Genomic DNA, 14,693 nt, shown 5'->3' with positions numbered 1-14,693 from the left:
CATTAACCCAGCACTTCCAAGTCCTCCACTAAACAAAGTACCCAAGTGCCACATCTACTCATCTTTTAAATACCTCCAGGGATGGCTACACTAACATTTCCCTGAAGCAGCAGGGCAGCCTGTTCCAATGCTGGATTCAGTCACCAAGATAATCTCCTTAGTGAAGAAATTTTCCCTAACACCTAACCTAAACTTCCCTTGGTGTAACTTGAGGACATTTCCTTTTCTACTACCACTTGTTGCCTGACGAGGGAGAAGGGCCTGACCCCCCCCTGACCTACAGCTGTAGAGAGTGATAAGGTCTCCCCTGAGCCTCCTTCTCCCCAGGCTAAACACCCCCAGCTCCCTCACCTGCTCCTTGTAAGATTTGTTCTTCAGACCCTTCACCAGTTTTGTTGCCCTACTTTGGACATATAACAATACCTGCTGTTTTATTTAACTTTTACCCAATAAAATGATACTAAAAAAAGGGGTAGTTATATTAAAAAAAGATCTTCCCTGCTTCCCTGGCAAGTGGAAATGTCAACAATGCTGACAGAATAATGAAATGTCTCAGGGCTACAATGATGGGGGAAGGGAATGTAAACATAAAAGACTGACATTGAAGATGATGGTGTGTCCAACCAATGATTAACATCTGAAGGAAATCACAATAACTTGTGGGCATGCTGAGGACTTTCCTCCACATATGTAGTTCAAGAATTAATATTCCGAATACTTGCGAGAACAGCACAAGATATTCTCATTGAAATAACATTGTAACAACAATGGTAATTCATTTAAACTACAAAAGAATTGTTAGAAACAGCTTTAGGGTTTTCAGTAAGTTGCAGCTCAACTCTGGCATTAATAGTGATCATGGGCTGCTGAGCATTTTCTGCTCCCTCACACTGTCAAACTGTTACAGTTGTCAAGCACTCAGAGGGACAGGCAGCTTGCAGAGAAAAGAAGATGAAGATCAAGAGCAGCAGGTAGGACAGAATCACCCACGCATCATTTCCATGCTTCTCCTACTGGAAAGCATAAGCTTGACAATGAATTATGAAATAATCTGACAAGTGAGTTTTATGCTGGGCAAATTTTAGGATGCTCAAGATGCTGTGATGATAATTGTATCTTATGTAAATAGGATAATTTCTGGAACTCTAGGCTTTTTATAAGCATAAAAAAATACAAAAATAATAATTTAAAGACTGAAAAATGCTCTAGTGCATATTTTTTGAATGAATTTAGCATCTTTAAAGTGTTCATTAGAACTAAATGAACATAAAAGGAGAAAATTTTTAGAATATACCCAGCATCCTTTATTTCTCGAATCACCTATAAAGCAATCATGAAAGTGGTTAATTTCTGTCAAACAGAAATTTAGCATGGTTAGAATCAATGGTACAAACTACATTGGTGTAGATTATAACTTACTCTGCTCTACTACACCATACCATCATGACTACATGGACACTGATTTATCTATAGAAAATGAAAGAACACTCATTTTAAACACTCATTTTAAGAAATGATGTCTCAATAAGTTGAAATTAGAGTGACTCAGTGGAGTTTGCTATTACAGGACCTGGATTTTAATCAATATAAAATATTTTATCTTAACTTTCATTATTTTTGACACATTTGTTTTTAGAAAAAGTTCACAGCAGGATAACAAATGGAGACATTAAAGAATCAGCAGATGGTAATGGCGAGAAAAGGAGAATCATGAATAATTAAATACACTGAAGAAAACATGAAAGAATAGACTTTTACTGAAATGAGACAGACTTAGCTTAAGGTATTCCTTAGAGGAATGAGGTAACCCTCTAAGAAGACAATTCTCTATTGAGGTTCAGTTTAGAATTTATCACCAGTACAGGAAAAACCAAATTTTCTTTCAGTCTATGTTTAGAATTCACATTGTTCAGTGAATCTCCATCTCTGGTGTGAGCAGAGAAGAGAAGTAAAATAAGCAGACATGATGTTGAAGACTGCCTCTAAAATCAGTCACAAAATCAATGATTTTCTTCAGCATTGTTCCACAGTGATGGAAACCACTTTTCACCTGTGGTCAAGTGGTGTGACCTCCAACAGCTACACTGGTTAATCAACAGTGAAAATTTTTCTGTGAAAAAATAAAGCTGCAGCCCAACTACTGCAGTGGGTCCCATGTCTGTCCTTCTGCACAGAAACCAAAATGCAAGCAACCCAAAACCTTAAGAAATCACATATATGTGAAACCAAGGTTTCACCAAAGAAAATGCAATGATTGAATAATGATAAAGTAATAGGAAGAAAAGGGGTTTTATAAGAATAATGAATAGAAATATGATAACTATTATGCTACACAGATTACCTAAGAAAAGACAGATATAAAAAAAAATATTGCTATTGAATAACTATATATTACATTTACTATCTGTTGTTACACTACTTTCTAACAGAAGCTTTTTCTTTTAAAGAAGAGACACATGAATCTACAAGATTGTGAACAATGCTGAGCCAATGATATATACTATTACTTATATTATTCAATTAATGTTTTGCCATTTGAAGAACTTTAGGAGACAGACATTCTTATTTTCACGTGTACAGTGTTTTAGACTGTAAGAATTCCTCATGTTTAAAAAAGAAATAGAACACTTGATTAATTTTCAGCACCTATGGAACTGGTTTCATTAAAAGGACCTATGAGAAAACAAGCTAAAATAGGTAAAACCACACTATAAAACATATTCTTAGAGCTTCTCAAAACTCTATTGAGTTCCTCAATAAGAAGGGAATTTGAATCATAGAATATAGGGTTAAGTCCTGATCTACAGGTATAATGAGACTGCAGTGCATAATTGAAGATGTTTCATAAACCATTCAATAAGGAATGGGGACAATAAAATATGAATAAAATTAGATATAAATCAGCCTTGTTCACTTTAATAAGTATTTCATCTCCTAAGGCATGAAGCAAAAGAGAGTTAATGACACTCTCTGTTAATGCTGTTTCATTTATGTACACAGGTATAATTCTTTTTGTTTCGAAACTGTTAGAAGTAAAATATTTCAGACCAATTTGAGTAAAAAATGTATGCTTTACGTAAAAAGCATATGTATGTGTCTGGCACTTTTTTGTTGTCGTAGGGAGAAATCCATAATCAGATTAATCAATAGCAGTAGCTTATCACATTTTTTTCAGCTACCAAACCAACCTCCAAATTTTCTCATAATAGTACTCTGATCTAACAAGGTAATCCCATGCATTTTTTTTCTACTTTTAAAGAATACAAACTGAGACAAAAAATATTTTCATTTTAATTTAAACAGCCAAAGTAGTGTTATTTTCTAATTTCCTTTAAATAACATACGAGATCACACTGACTTATCCTCCAGCTTCAGAAAAGAGGCTATCCTTCTACATGCTATATGTGATCATTCTGTCTAGAGAATATCCAGATAAATAAGTGTAAGAACTTCTGTTGAGGTACACTTGTATCTGTTTTCTGTCCCATAGAAAGGTCTTCCAGAGAGAACCTGCCTGGTTTCCTGTCAGCAGTGCCACACAATCAGCGCTCCTACACTTTCTACTCTGTCTCGTGTATTGATAAATTGAGTTGCCAGCTTCGTTCTTCACATGAAAATATTTCTACTGTAATATGTCAGAAAAAGTTAATTATCATAAGCAGCAAAAATATACATTCAACAGCAAACGCCTAAGAATGCTGCTAGAAGGATTGAGTAGAAACTTGATTAAACACTGGGGTAAGGTTTAGTTTCTGGTATTTTGGCTGAGATCTGAAGTGTATGTGTCCAAAGAATGTAATTCCACCATGATCTCTCTCTAATACATGTTACCATCAAGGTCTACTACTACAGCTTGGGAAAGTGATTTCCCACTACTACAGAGTGGGAAATCAGGATGTGAAATCAATTTTGTGTTTTATTTGTTTATGTGATGAGCAAGAACTGTGTGAGGCTGTTGCCAGAAAATAAAGAAACACATAGGTGGGGGTATAGAGTAAAAAAAATACTGCCAGTTAGACAAAATTGAAAATGTAAAGGGGACCTGGAGGGCTGGTGTGCACTCAGGATCTGACAGAATTGCCACTCTTATTCCTTTCTGCTGATATTCCGTTTGAAGCAGGACAAATCAGACAGTATCATTTTGCTGTTAACTCAAGGAGATAAAAGGTTGGATTAAAAAAATCCAAAAGCTTCAATTTGTAACTGAGCATCTTCACATAAAAACAGCAGCAAGTGCTACTTGGAACAAAGTGGTTGTCATGAGTAGTTCCACTATGCATGAGTGTGTCCTGAGGGGTCAAGTGAACCTCACTAATGCAGCCAAGCTAGGGCTGGCTTAAGTGTGACCATTTGATCAATGTAAAAGATGTATTATCTATATATGAGAGAAGACATTTAATTTTCTCACTGTGAAACTCTATCAGTGGTTCTCCAAATATTATTATTTTATTAGAATCCTTGCTAAATCAACAGAAAAAATATGGAGCAATTTTTGCCCCACAAAATATTAATGCTGTTTTGCACTAATAACACCATAAATTTCAGTTTGCTTAAGCACCTCTTTATAGGCAATGCCCTTCCAACGAGTGCTGCTGGAAATCTCATCACTAGCACATCATTGAGACTGTGTTGGAAACAACAGTTTTGCATCTAAAATACTCATCTTTCCCTACCAAAGGAGTGTCCCTATAGAAGACAGCATGAGTATTACAGCTAGCTCAGGGATATGCTGTAGTACACGGCAGCTTAACGCCTGGCAAGAACATAAATATGACAAGACGGGCTAATAACTTATTAATGAAAATGCTAGCAGTCAGGGTAAGGCCTGTCTCTGCATTTTTTCTATCTCCTTCCCCATTAATATTTGGACTCTGTCTTGCCCTGGTTTGCTGTAACATCTGCATTCCCTGTATATTTTCATAGCCTAAACATTTTGATCTCTACCTTCATCCTCATTTTGAAAACACACTGTTGGCGTTTACTAATTTTATCTGCAAGGACTTGCAAGGATTATAACACTGTAACTCCCATTTGTTGATATTAGTTCTCCTGGAAAACCTCTTACAGATTTTTCCTTTACATAGCACAAGAAACATTGGAATGGATGATCTTTAAGCTTCTTGCTCTGCAAAAAAACTGCCTATGACAGTGATCAGTCTGATTTAGGAGATGACTTGCAGTTGAGTCATCTTTCTTTTCTCTCACAGTTCTCTGACAAGACTATCTTAGGCTACTAGGCTGTTTTGGAATTTTTGCTAGTCTGCACTGCTTATATCAGACCCACATAGATATTGGTGCACTGCAGTTTTAACAAATTAAGCTGGTGTTCAGTGGACTTTGGAGTGAAATGGATAAAGCATTTTTTTTTATTAAATACAAAAATAATACACATGTAGAAGTTACTGATAATTTAAGGATCTATAGAAAGTCTTCAGAGTTTTCTTTAGCTGACATGATTTGCCAAACCTGGAAAATAAAGTGCAATTTCTAAATGTTTCTCAAAATTAATAAATCAATTAATGGGATAAAAAGTAGGTCTCACCTATACCTCCCATAAGATTTTCCAAACCATCACCTCTAACAGCTGTGTTAAATGCGATCATCTCCTGAACATCCAGGAAAGCACAGAGGTAGATGGGTCAACTTTGCCTCTTTGTAGGCATCCATTTCATCTGTCCTCCCTTGAATTTCTAAACTCTATGGCACTCTATGGTGCTAGAGATGGGAAGAAAAAGCAGGGAGAAAGGCCCTCTCTCAGGTCTTTTGGCATACATACTGTTAGATTCTCTTCAAAATGCAAACTAGATGACAAAGAAGAGATATTAGCTGAGCACCCAACGTGTTATTAGTTTATTAAGAAGAGGAAAATGGGAAAAGCTACACAGACCACAGAACAAAATATGGATATTAGAAGTCATCCTTGGTGTTCAACCTCTGAGATCTATTTTGCATGTTCACTACCAGCCTGACTCCCACCTGACCTGGGACTACTCCATCTCTTTTCTCACACCTTTCCAAAAACACCATAAAGTCTCCTCTGCTACCCTCTAGACAAATGCTGCCTTTGCCCAGACAATTTTACATGCAATTTATTTGTTCTGAGAACAATTCTGTCCATCATTTGAGGATTTTCAGAAGGCGCTGTATCATATATTCTTGTTCCCAGACAGAATAGTATTTCTGATTAAAGCAGAACACGATACATTTCAGGATTGAATCTTGTTCCCCCTCAGTTGACATTTTCTTCAAGGGTCACAAGGCTGCATGTAGACTAAACAACAGACTGCCTGTGGTAGGTGTGGCAGCCTTCATCTCATCCTTATTCAGATTAAATCCAAGGCACAAGGCAAAACTGGCTGTTGTTACCTTGCCTTTTGCCTTGCTAGGAGATGAGGATATGCGCAGGCTAGTCAGGCTTGGAAGGCTGCATGAATCCCCTGCTTTAAAAGACATTTAAACTGAATGATCTTACCTTGTTACATACTAAATCTCCTGAAATTGTAACTGTTTGCAATATATCTAGCTATTACACTAATTTCCTTCAGGACTGTAGCATGGTAGATATGTCCTGCTACTTAGAATCTCCTTTACTCATGAAAATGCTGGATTTTTTTGTCTTCTTATTCATAGAAATTAAGTTCTAGATGCATATGTAAGTTTAAATACAAATGATATCCAGAAAGGGTCTGCTATGTACTTACTCTTGTGTTGTTTCTTTCAGCTTTTAGTTCTGAAATCTCTTCCTCTTTTTCAAGCAGCTGTTCCCTGCATGCATTTAATTCTTTAGTCAGTGCAGCAAATTCCTGTAGAATAAAATTATACAGGAAGTTACTCGAGATGTAAACACTAGGATAATCAAATCTGTGTGCATTCTAGAGCTTGAGGATTTAAATAATATTTATACACCATCAACACAATCTAAAATAGCATATGTAAGCTTCAGCATCTACTAAAATAATTTCAAGTCTAGACATACCTAATAAAAGGTAACTACTGATTTAAGTTTAGAAACAAAAGAAGATTCAAAATGATGGCAACATCTCCCATACCTAAGCTATCAGAAGCCATCACAGGAGAAGGAGAACAGAACTGGCCAATTTCATCCCAACAGAGACACCACACTTCACACATGAGGAGGTTCAACTCAACATACCCACTGAGGATCATTCCTGCCACTCCGTAGGGCAGCCTTTCCAACATGGCATGTGAGAAGAAAGTTAAGGTATTCACTAAGCAAAATCTACCTAGTATCAGATTTACATAAGTACTATATGAGCTGTGAAAAAAATACTCTTGATATTGAAGTTAACTATTAAAATGTATTCAGCTGTTACAGTGAAAGGCTGTAAAGACTCAGAACAATAGTTTTTGGTTGGAATGAATTTTCTATGAATTCACAACATAAAATGAAACTGAATTTTAAGCTGCTCCTGATGTTAAGTTTTATGCATGCAACTAATAGGTATTCTGAGAAACATCTTTTACTTGTCAAAACTACTATTAAAATGTCTTGAATTGCTGTAACTCTTCAACAATATACATAAATTTTTCTCTATACAAAGGGCAATTGTAGAGTTGTCATTAATTTTAATGGGGAAAAGGTTTTACTCCATATTGTTTATTTTGACAGACATAAGATATACTAAGCTGTAGTGGTAAATTTTATCCTTTTATCCTATAGTTAAAAGATGCTACATATCTCACAGATACAGTAAGGTAAAGGATGAAAAGCCTTTAAAATTTGTGATCATGTTTTGAGAAAAAAAAACGTCTTGAACAGCACTGTTGTTTAACAAAGATGCTTACATATTTTTAAATACTAAGTTAATTTTTATTTTACCAGAACAGTCAGTACATAGGAGCCCACCAGCCCACAAGTAAGCAGTTAAACTGCACTCCAAGAGAAAGCAGTTAAAAAAAAAAAACAACAAACATGTCCAGGTGGTTTATCTTCTGAGCCAGTAGGATGAAGCTGAGACTAAATCTACTTATTTAAGACAAAAGCTAGTGATGATCTCAAAAGGGCTTAGTTTGCTGCTTTTCCTCAAGCAGCTTTTATCTGAAATAAATAGGTGTTCGACAGAACTTTCATGAGTATTCCTAGTCCCATTCTGTTACAGTCAAGATTTTAAATAGTTAACAGGATATGGTAATATATGTTAAAAGTTATTCAAATAAATTTCAAGTTCTAGTCTGAAAACATGTAACTAAGAGTGCTCTTTTTCCCTATTTTTCAGCAGCCAGAACTGCAAGCGCAGTAGACCTCCATGCAAATTGCATGATAAGAAGGAGAATGTTGTTCTGATATCCTCAATGGATTTTGTTTTAGACACTGGCTATAGATTACATGAACTATATAATGATGTTTTGTGTCCTACCTTCTAATCAGTATTTGCTTTTTATATCCTAGTGGTCAGGTACATTTAAGGTTACACAGTACATTTTGATGTCAAAACCCTTAGCTTAGCTTTACAAATGAAATTTATATTGTAACACTCTTCCCTTCCTTTTCAAAAGTATCATTAAAACTTCTGCCTGTAGGTCTTGAACTAGGATTCAGAAACTACCAGTCCAGCATTTATCTGTTATTCTGTACAGATTTTTTAGAAAATCTCCTGTACTTAAGGTTGCAAGTAATGGACTGAACAAAAAAAAAATCATAGTTAATAAAAAGCTAATGATCTCAACTCACATTGAATGAGAATTCTGAAGCACAAAACCACACACACAAACTCTTCTCTACAGCCCTATAGGGTGGAGCTCTCGTTGCTAATTTACCTGGATTAGTGTCTATAATACTTTCAGAGTCTCACAGAATAAACTTTCAGTGTGATCTATAGAGTACGTTGTTGTGCTTATGTTTTCTCATTTCTTGGTATTGTTTCAGCTGGAACTAAAATAGACACTTTGGCATATGCTTGGGCATCCGGATGGGTGACAGGTGGTGGAAAGGATAACAAATGTCATCTGTGACTTACAGTTTGAGTTCTGAACTACAGTACAGCAAACCATTTGCTGCTTTCTTTGTGAGTAAAAAAAAGACATGTTTATCAAACATCTTTGTTGTGTCAAGGTGAACCTGTTTCTAGTACAATCTCTAATGCTTTGGTTAATATAATCTCAAATAACAAAGGAATGAAATTCCTACTAGTTTGCTGAGCAGCATGGAGTTTATTCTTAGGGTAATTTTGTCTGGTCATCAGGGTAAGTTTTCCTTGCTTTTAATCAAATCATTACTCAAAATTCTGCTCCCAGAGAGTCTCATACCTAATATAATGTGGTTTCAGCCTCCAAATACCTTCAGTTCATATTCATAACATCTATTAGCATTTACTTTAGCTGGGCTACCTGTGTCCACTGTTTTAGACTTTGCTACTTAAATGGTCAACCTTGTCCTTTCAAGCCTATAATTATTCAGTTGTTGCTGCTGCTCTCTGAAATTTCTCTGTGCTTTTAACATACCTGCAGTGCAAGCACTTACAACAAGCAGTCACCTATTTATGTGTCTGGAACTCAAGTGGCCAACTTCATCTGAAATACTAGAGATGCTCATTCATCAAGAGCTTGGAATTCTCTGAGTTGAATGATGGCAGAAAGAGGCCTTATTCCTTCTGTTTATATCATGAGCCTTTTACAGGGAAAGTCTCAAAGTAAATAGAGTTTTCCCCAGAGCTTTACAAGTTATTATTTCTCTCACATCTGTTTTCATCAATTAATAACTAGGACAACACCTCACAACTTTCAAATAATACTTCCAAAAATATATGTAAAACTTATTTTTAAAATAACCTATTTATCCAAGGTATCCCAACAGGCAATGCTCCAGGAAACATTTTTCCCCCCACAGGTTCTATGCCAAGCAAAGCATATTTTTGTTTTAACATAACACCAGTTATGTAATAAATGACATGTGATGATAATGACCTCTGCTCATGCAATTCCCTCATATAAATATACAGGGATCAAGGGAATACTGTCACCTGGAATTACTGTTTGCAGCAGAAATCTTGCATGGTCAGTGACCACAACAGTCAGTCATACTTTGGGAGCCCTGAAGGTAATATCTGTTGCATAACTAATAGGAGTTGACAGGCACAACTGCACTCTTAAAGCTCATATAGAAGCTGTATGGCAGTAAAGCTAATTAAGAGCTGAACTGAATTAAAATTCCATGAAAATTATTCAGTTGATAGCACTGGCTTTATAGTATACCATGACATCAAGATGTTTGCAATTTTTTCAAGATAAATAACCTGAGAATGAGCATTGTTTTCCTCATCTGAATAAACATAGTCTCAGAGCCTGTCTTGACTGCTGCTTGTCTTTTTCTCTTAACACTTGGCCTATGAAATTAAGCCTTGAAAACCAATTCAACAGAAATCTGTAGCCATGAAAAGGACCACTAAGAGTTACCAATAAGCAAAACTCAAGGACTTCCCTGGTGAAGCAGCTGAAATACAGTTTGAGCAGAGGCTGGAGGGTGCCTGAGAGAGTGGGATACCATCAGGACAGGAAGGCTGGCAGCACGGCCAGATGTGCTGGCAGCAGGACTGGGCAGGGGAGGCATCCTACAGCTATCTTTCCATTACATTTCTGCCTCTAGGGGCTGGTTCAAGAAATCCTGCTCTCATTGCTTGCTGTTCCCAGGAAAAGCCTGCAAGGTTTATTTTCCATGACCAAATACACATGAACATACATAACTTGTCTCCAAGTTGAGGGTATGCCAGAGAAATTATGAGAACTTGTATCTCTGATGCTCAACTGTTCAGAATATGATCCAGTCCAAATTGAGCTGAAATGAAAACACAGTCTCTCATCATCCCCACAAAAAATACTGAAATAAAATTGAAATTTTGTGACAGTAACTTAAAAAAAAAAACCCCTAAATTAAAAACACATAAAATTCAGTTTTGGAGACAGTGAGGAGATTCAGCTTAAAATCTCCTCCTCTGGATTTTTCATCATTAAATCACAGCTCATTTCAGGAATGAATGAGTGAACGAATATCTGCACGGAAAAAGAATGGTATGGGTTTATAATTTCTATTTTACATTCAACACAAGCTATGTCAACCAATTTGCTTTCCTAAATATTTAGATGCTATTCATTTAGCAGAAATCACTATCTACTACAATTACCTCTTTTAACCTGTTATATATTAAGTTTTCATCCAATCTGTTGGGGGGGGGGGGGGGAAGATATCTTCTTTCTTAACATTCTGTCACTGGATATGTTCTTGGAAATTCTCCATGCCTTTTAAATGACCAAGGATTTATTTTAGCAATTTTGGCAGAACACAGACTTCATCCTTGCTGACTCTTATTAACAGAGCAAAGTACAAAAAAAAATCTGAACATAATTCATTATTTATCTTCTTGCTACAGAGAAGTCATAATAAATATTCCTTGATTCTAAAATAGGTTGAATGAAAGATTTTCCCCATCCCTGATAGTGTTCAAGGCCAGGCTGGATGGGGCTTACAGAAACCTGCCCATGAAACTAAATGATCTTTAAGGTCTCTTCCAATTCAGGTCACTCAATGATTCCATGATTCTCTGTTTTAAACATGTGTGTTTGGTGTCAGTTGTCTAAAATGTTCATTGTTACATTACTGCTCAAAATGAGAGCTCATTTGCACATAAATTTTAGATTGGACATGTACCCTGAAATACTGTATTATACCAGGATCTGAGTAAAAAAAATGGAAATCTGATTGGACCTCAGGACTAAAATTTTGATCCATTAATACGAAAAAGCAAAACTTTCAAAACCGTAGAATAGTCTCTGAATTAATCTCTTAAAAATATCAGTCGTTTACACTGTGATGTTTGTGTAGTGTTTTCTGTACTTCTCCACAAATAAATGTAATAAAAACTGATTTAGTCTCTGTTTTTCATATTTTTAGGCACTGGAATTATTTTTTTAACCACCTCTTCAAAAAAATTAGCTGCCATATGATGTGGGTTGGCCACACCACGTTGAACTACTTTGGCTTTAATATGAACTGAGTGTTACTGTGACTCAGACCTCGCTTACACAGATAAGGAGTAATTCTTCTTCACAGACAGCGGCTCTTCCAGTGGTTCTTACAGAGACATTAATTGTGCTTCAAGCTATCAAGGATTTACCAGCACTGGTTTGGTTTGCTTAGGGGTCCATAAGACATCTAAAATGTGAGAAGTAGGCTTAAGTGTCACAACCTGAGAGTTCCATGAATTGACAAAGGAAGACAAAGAGCGGCACCTGGGGAGGGATAGAGCGGACGTTCGGAAACGGCTAAGCAGGGAAGTGGTGGAATCAACATCGCTGCAAGTGTTCAGAAAACATGTGAATGTGGATCTTAGGGACATAATTTAGTGGCGGACCTGGCAGTGTAGGGTTAAGAATTGGACTCAATGATTTTACAGTCTTTTCCAACCACTTCTTGATTATTCTAAGATGACAACAAGATTTCTGTTAGGTGAGAGAGAGAACTGAGTCTCCTGTTTTCAGCTAGGGTAGAATTAATTTCTTCCCAGGAGCTGTTACAGTGCTGTGTTTGGGATTTGGAATGAGGATGGTGTTGATAACATGCTGATGTTTTAATTTTTGGCTAAATTGTGTTAATCCTAAGTCAAGGCCCCATATGTTTCCTTTTCTCATGCTCTGCCAGTGAAGAGGTATACCAAAGAAACTGGGGAGGAGCACAGCTGGGACAGGTGACCTGAACTGACCAAAGAGACACAACAGAATGTCATGCCCAGTATACAAACTGGTAGGAGCTGCTGAAAGGGTGCCTGATCCTGGTCTGGGTTCAGGAAGGGGAGCCTGGCACTCATCAGCGGGAGGTGAGCACCTGCATCGTGCATCACTTGTTTTCTTCACATTCTTATTCTCACTCTCATTCTTATTCTTACTCCTTTTCTTATTCTCATTCACCATTAGTATTGTACTTTATTTTCACTTATTAAACTGTTCTTGTTCAACAAACATTTTTTACTTCAATTCTCCCCATTCCACCAGGGTGGAGGGATGACAGAGGGGAGGTTGAGTGAGTGGATCTGGGGTGTTTCACCTCCAGCTGGGCTGAAAACCATGACATTCAGTAACACTGTGGACTTGAGACCCCATTTTTAATGTTTTTTTTGTTTTCAGAAATGTGGGCAGTGACTGAAGTTTTGAAATGTGTAGCCATTTACCCACACAGAAGCACACAGTCAATGCTCTTGGAAGAAAGCAAAACATTTCAGAGGCTCAGAGCCCATGTAAACATCTATAAGAATTAATAATTCCAATACATTCACTGAACATAAAATTGGGCAAATGCAGAACTGTTACATTAGCTTTTCATCAAGAATTCCTTCCTTAAATAGTCAGTTGAATCTACATCAGATTCTGAACTAAGTCTTGCAAATATTTACTTATTCAGCCATCCCCTTCTGGGTAGAAGAAATCATCTCAGGCTAGTAGTCTCTCTGTGCATGGCCTGCTACTGTGAATAAGTAATTTACTATGATGACTGTGTTCCCTGAGTAAGAGAGATAGAAATGCTTTTTTGAGTAAACAGAAAAACACTAAGATACCTTTTCAGTACCTGAAAAAAAACCCCCACAAAAAAAGCCCCAAAAACTTATTTCTAGAAAATAACTCAAAATAATAATAGAGAACTGAGGATTATGCCAAATAAATTTATGTATTTGATTAAGATAATTCAAAATTATTGATATGGATATAAACATTTTAGTGTTGCTTTGTGACCTGTGTAACCTGATTTTTATAGAAATGTCACCTAAATCCATTAGCTGCATCATTTTATTTCATGATTTTTTAGAACAAGAGTACCACAGTACTCAAAATTATATTTCAAAATTCAGTCAGAAACAAGCTTTAAAACGCATCTGCTTACATGTTAGTTGAAGTGACAGTCATTCTAGATAATGGGAAATTCAAAGGTAATGGGAAGAACCCACCACTCTCAGGACTTCTGATGTAATCTGCCTAATTTTTGCTAGTACATCACATAAAGAATAATTCCACCAGATTTTTGAAGTCAAAGGGAATCTCCACAACAACATGAATATTATGGCAATGGCTCAGATTCTGGCAATGATTTTCCCACACAGGATTACTTCAGGAAGAAATATGACACTGGAGACAGAAGATATGGGCACAAATACCCCATGGTAGTTTTCACTTGAATCTAAGACAATAATAATATGAATAAAATTAATATGGTTTTAGCAATATAAACACAAAGAGTGATCCATGTATTACTCTCTAATCAGTACCACACAGTCAAACACAAAACTATTTTCCATTATTTCCCAAATTTGCCATGTAAAATTGTAAATTTTAAAATTTACAATTTTGCGTGACACCAGCTAAACCTATTTTAGAATCAAGGACTATCTATTATTTTGATCTGTTAAAATAGTTACAGTAACAATAAAACAGAATAAAAAGGGGGAAAAAAGGCATAAATCAGAGTTTTTTCTTTTTTAATCTAGAACTTCCTGTTTTCTATAAGACTCTTCAGATTATAAGAGATGCAAGTTGAAAAAAGCTTAAGAAACTGTCTCAAGCACAAGACAGAAGATGACAAAAATTCACCTTATTTATTTGTAATCCCTAGTATCAGGCTAAAGCCTGATAAAAGCTTGAGGCTTCAAAGGACTTGACAGCCTCCACCCCTCAAAAAGAGCAGATACATTAAT

The 14,693-nt window shown here is 36.2% G+C and overlaps 1 protein-coding gene across 9 annotated transcripts in view; it reads right to left on the bottom strand.

The window, feature by feature from the left end:
* Nucleotides 1–14,693, bottom strand: part of PPFIA2 (PTPRF interacting protein alpha 2) — a 287,306-nt gene that overhangs the window by 107,629 nt on the left and 164,984 nt on the right. For all 9 annotated transcript variants that reach the window (XM_058023315.1, XM_058023311.1, XM_058023314.1 and 6 more), the window contains one exon: nt 6,702–6,803. In XM_058023315.1, the coding sequence (XP_057879298.1) occupies nt 6,702–6,803 (102 nt within the window). The remainder of the gene's footprint in view (nt 1–6,701; nt 6,804–14,693) is intronic.

The sequence above is a fragment of the Melospiza georgiana genome, chromosome 4, assembly GCF_028018845.1.
Source record: "Melospiza georgiana isolate bMelGeo1 chromosome 4, bMelGeo1.pri, whole genome shotgun sequence".
In the NCBI taxonomy this organism is placed as follows: domain Eukaryota; kingdom Metazoa; phylum Chordata; class Aves; order Passeriformes; family Passerellidae; genus Melospiza; species Melospiza georgiana.
Note: the sequence above shows the minus strand (reverse complement) of the source record. Positions and strands in the feature narration are given on the sequence as shown.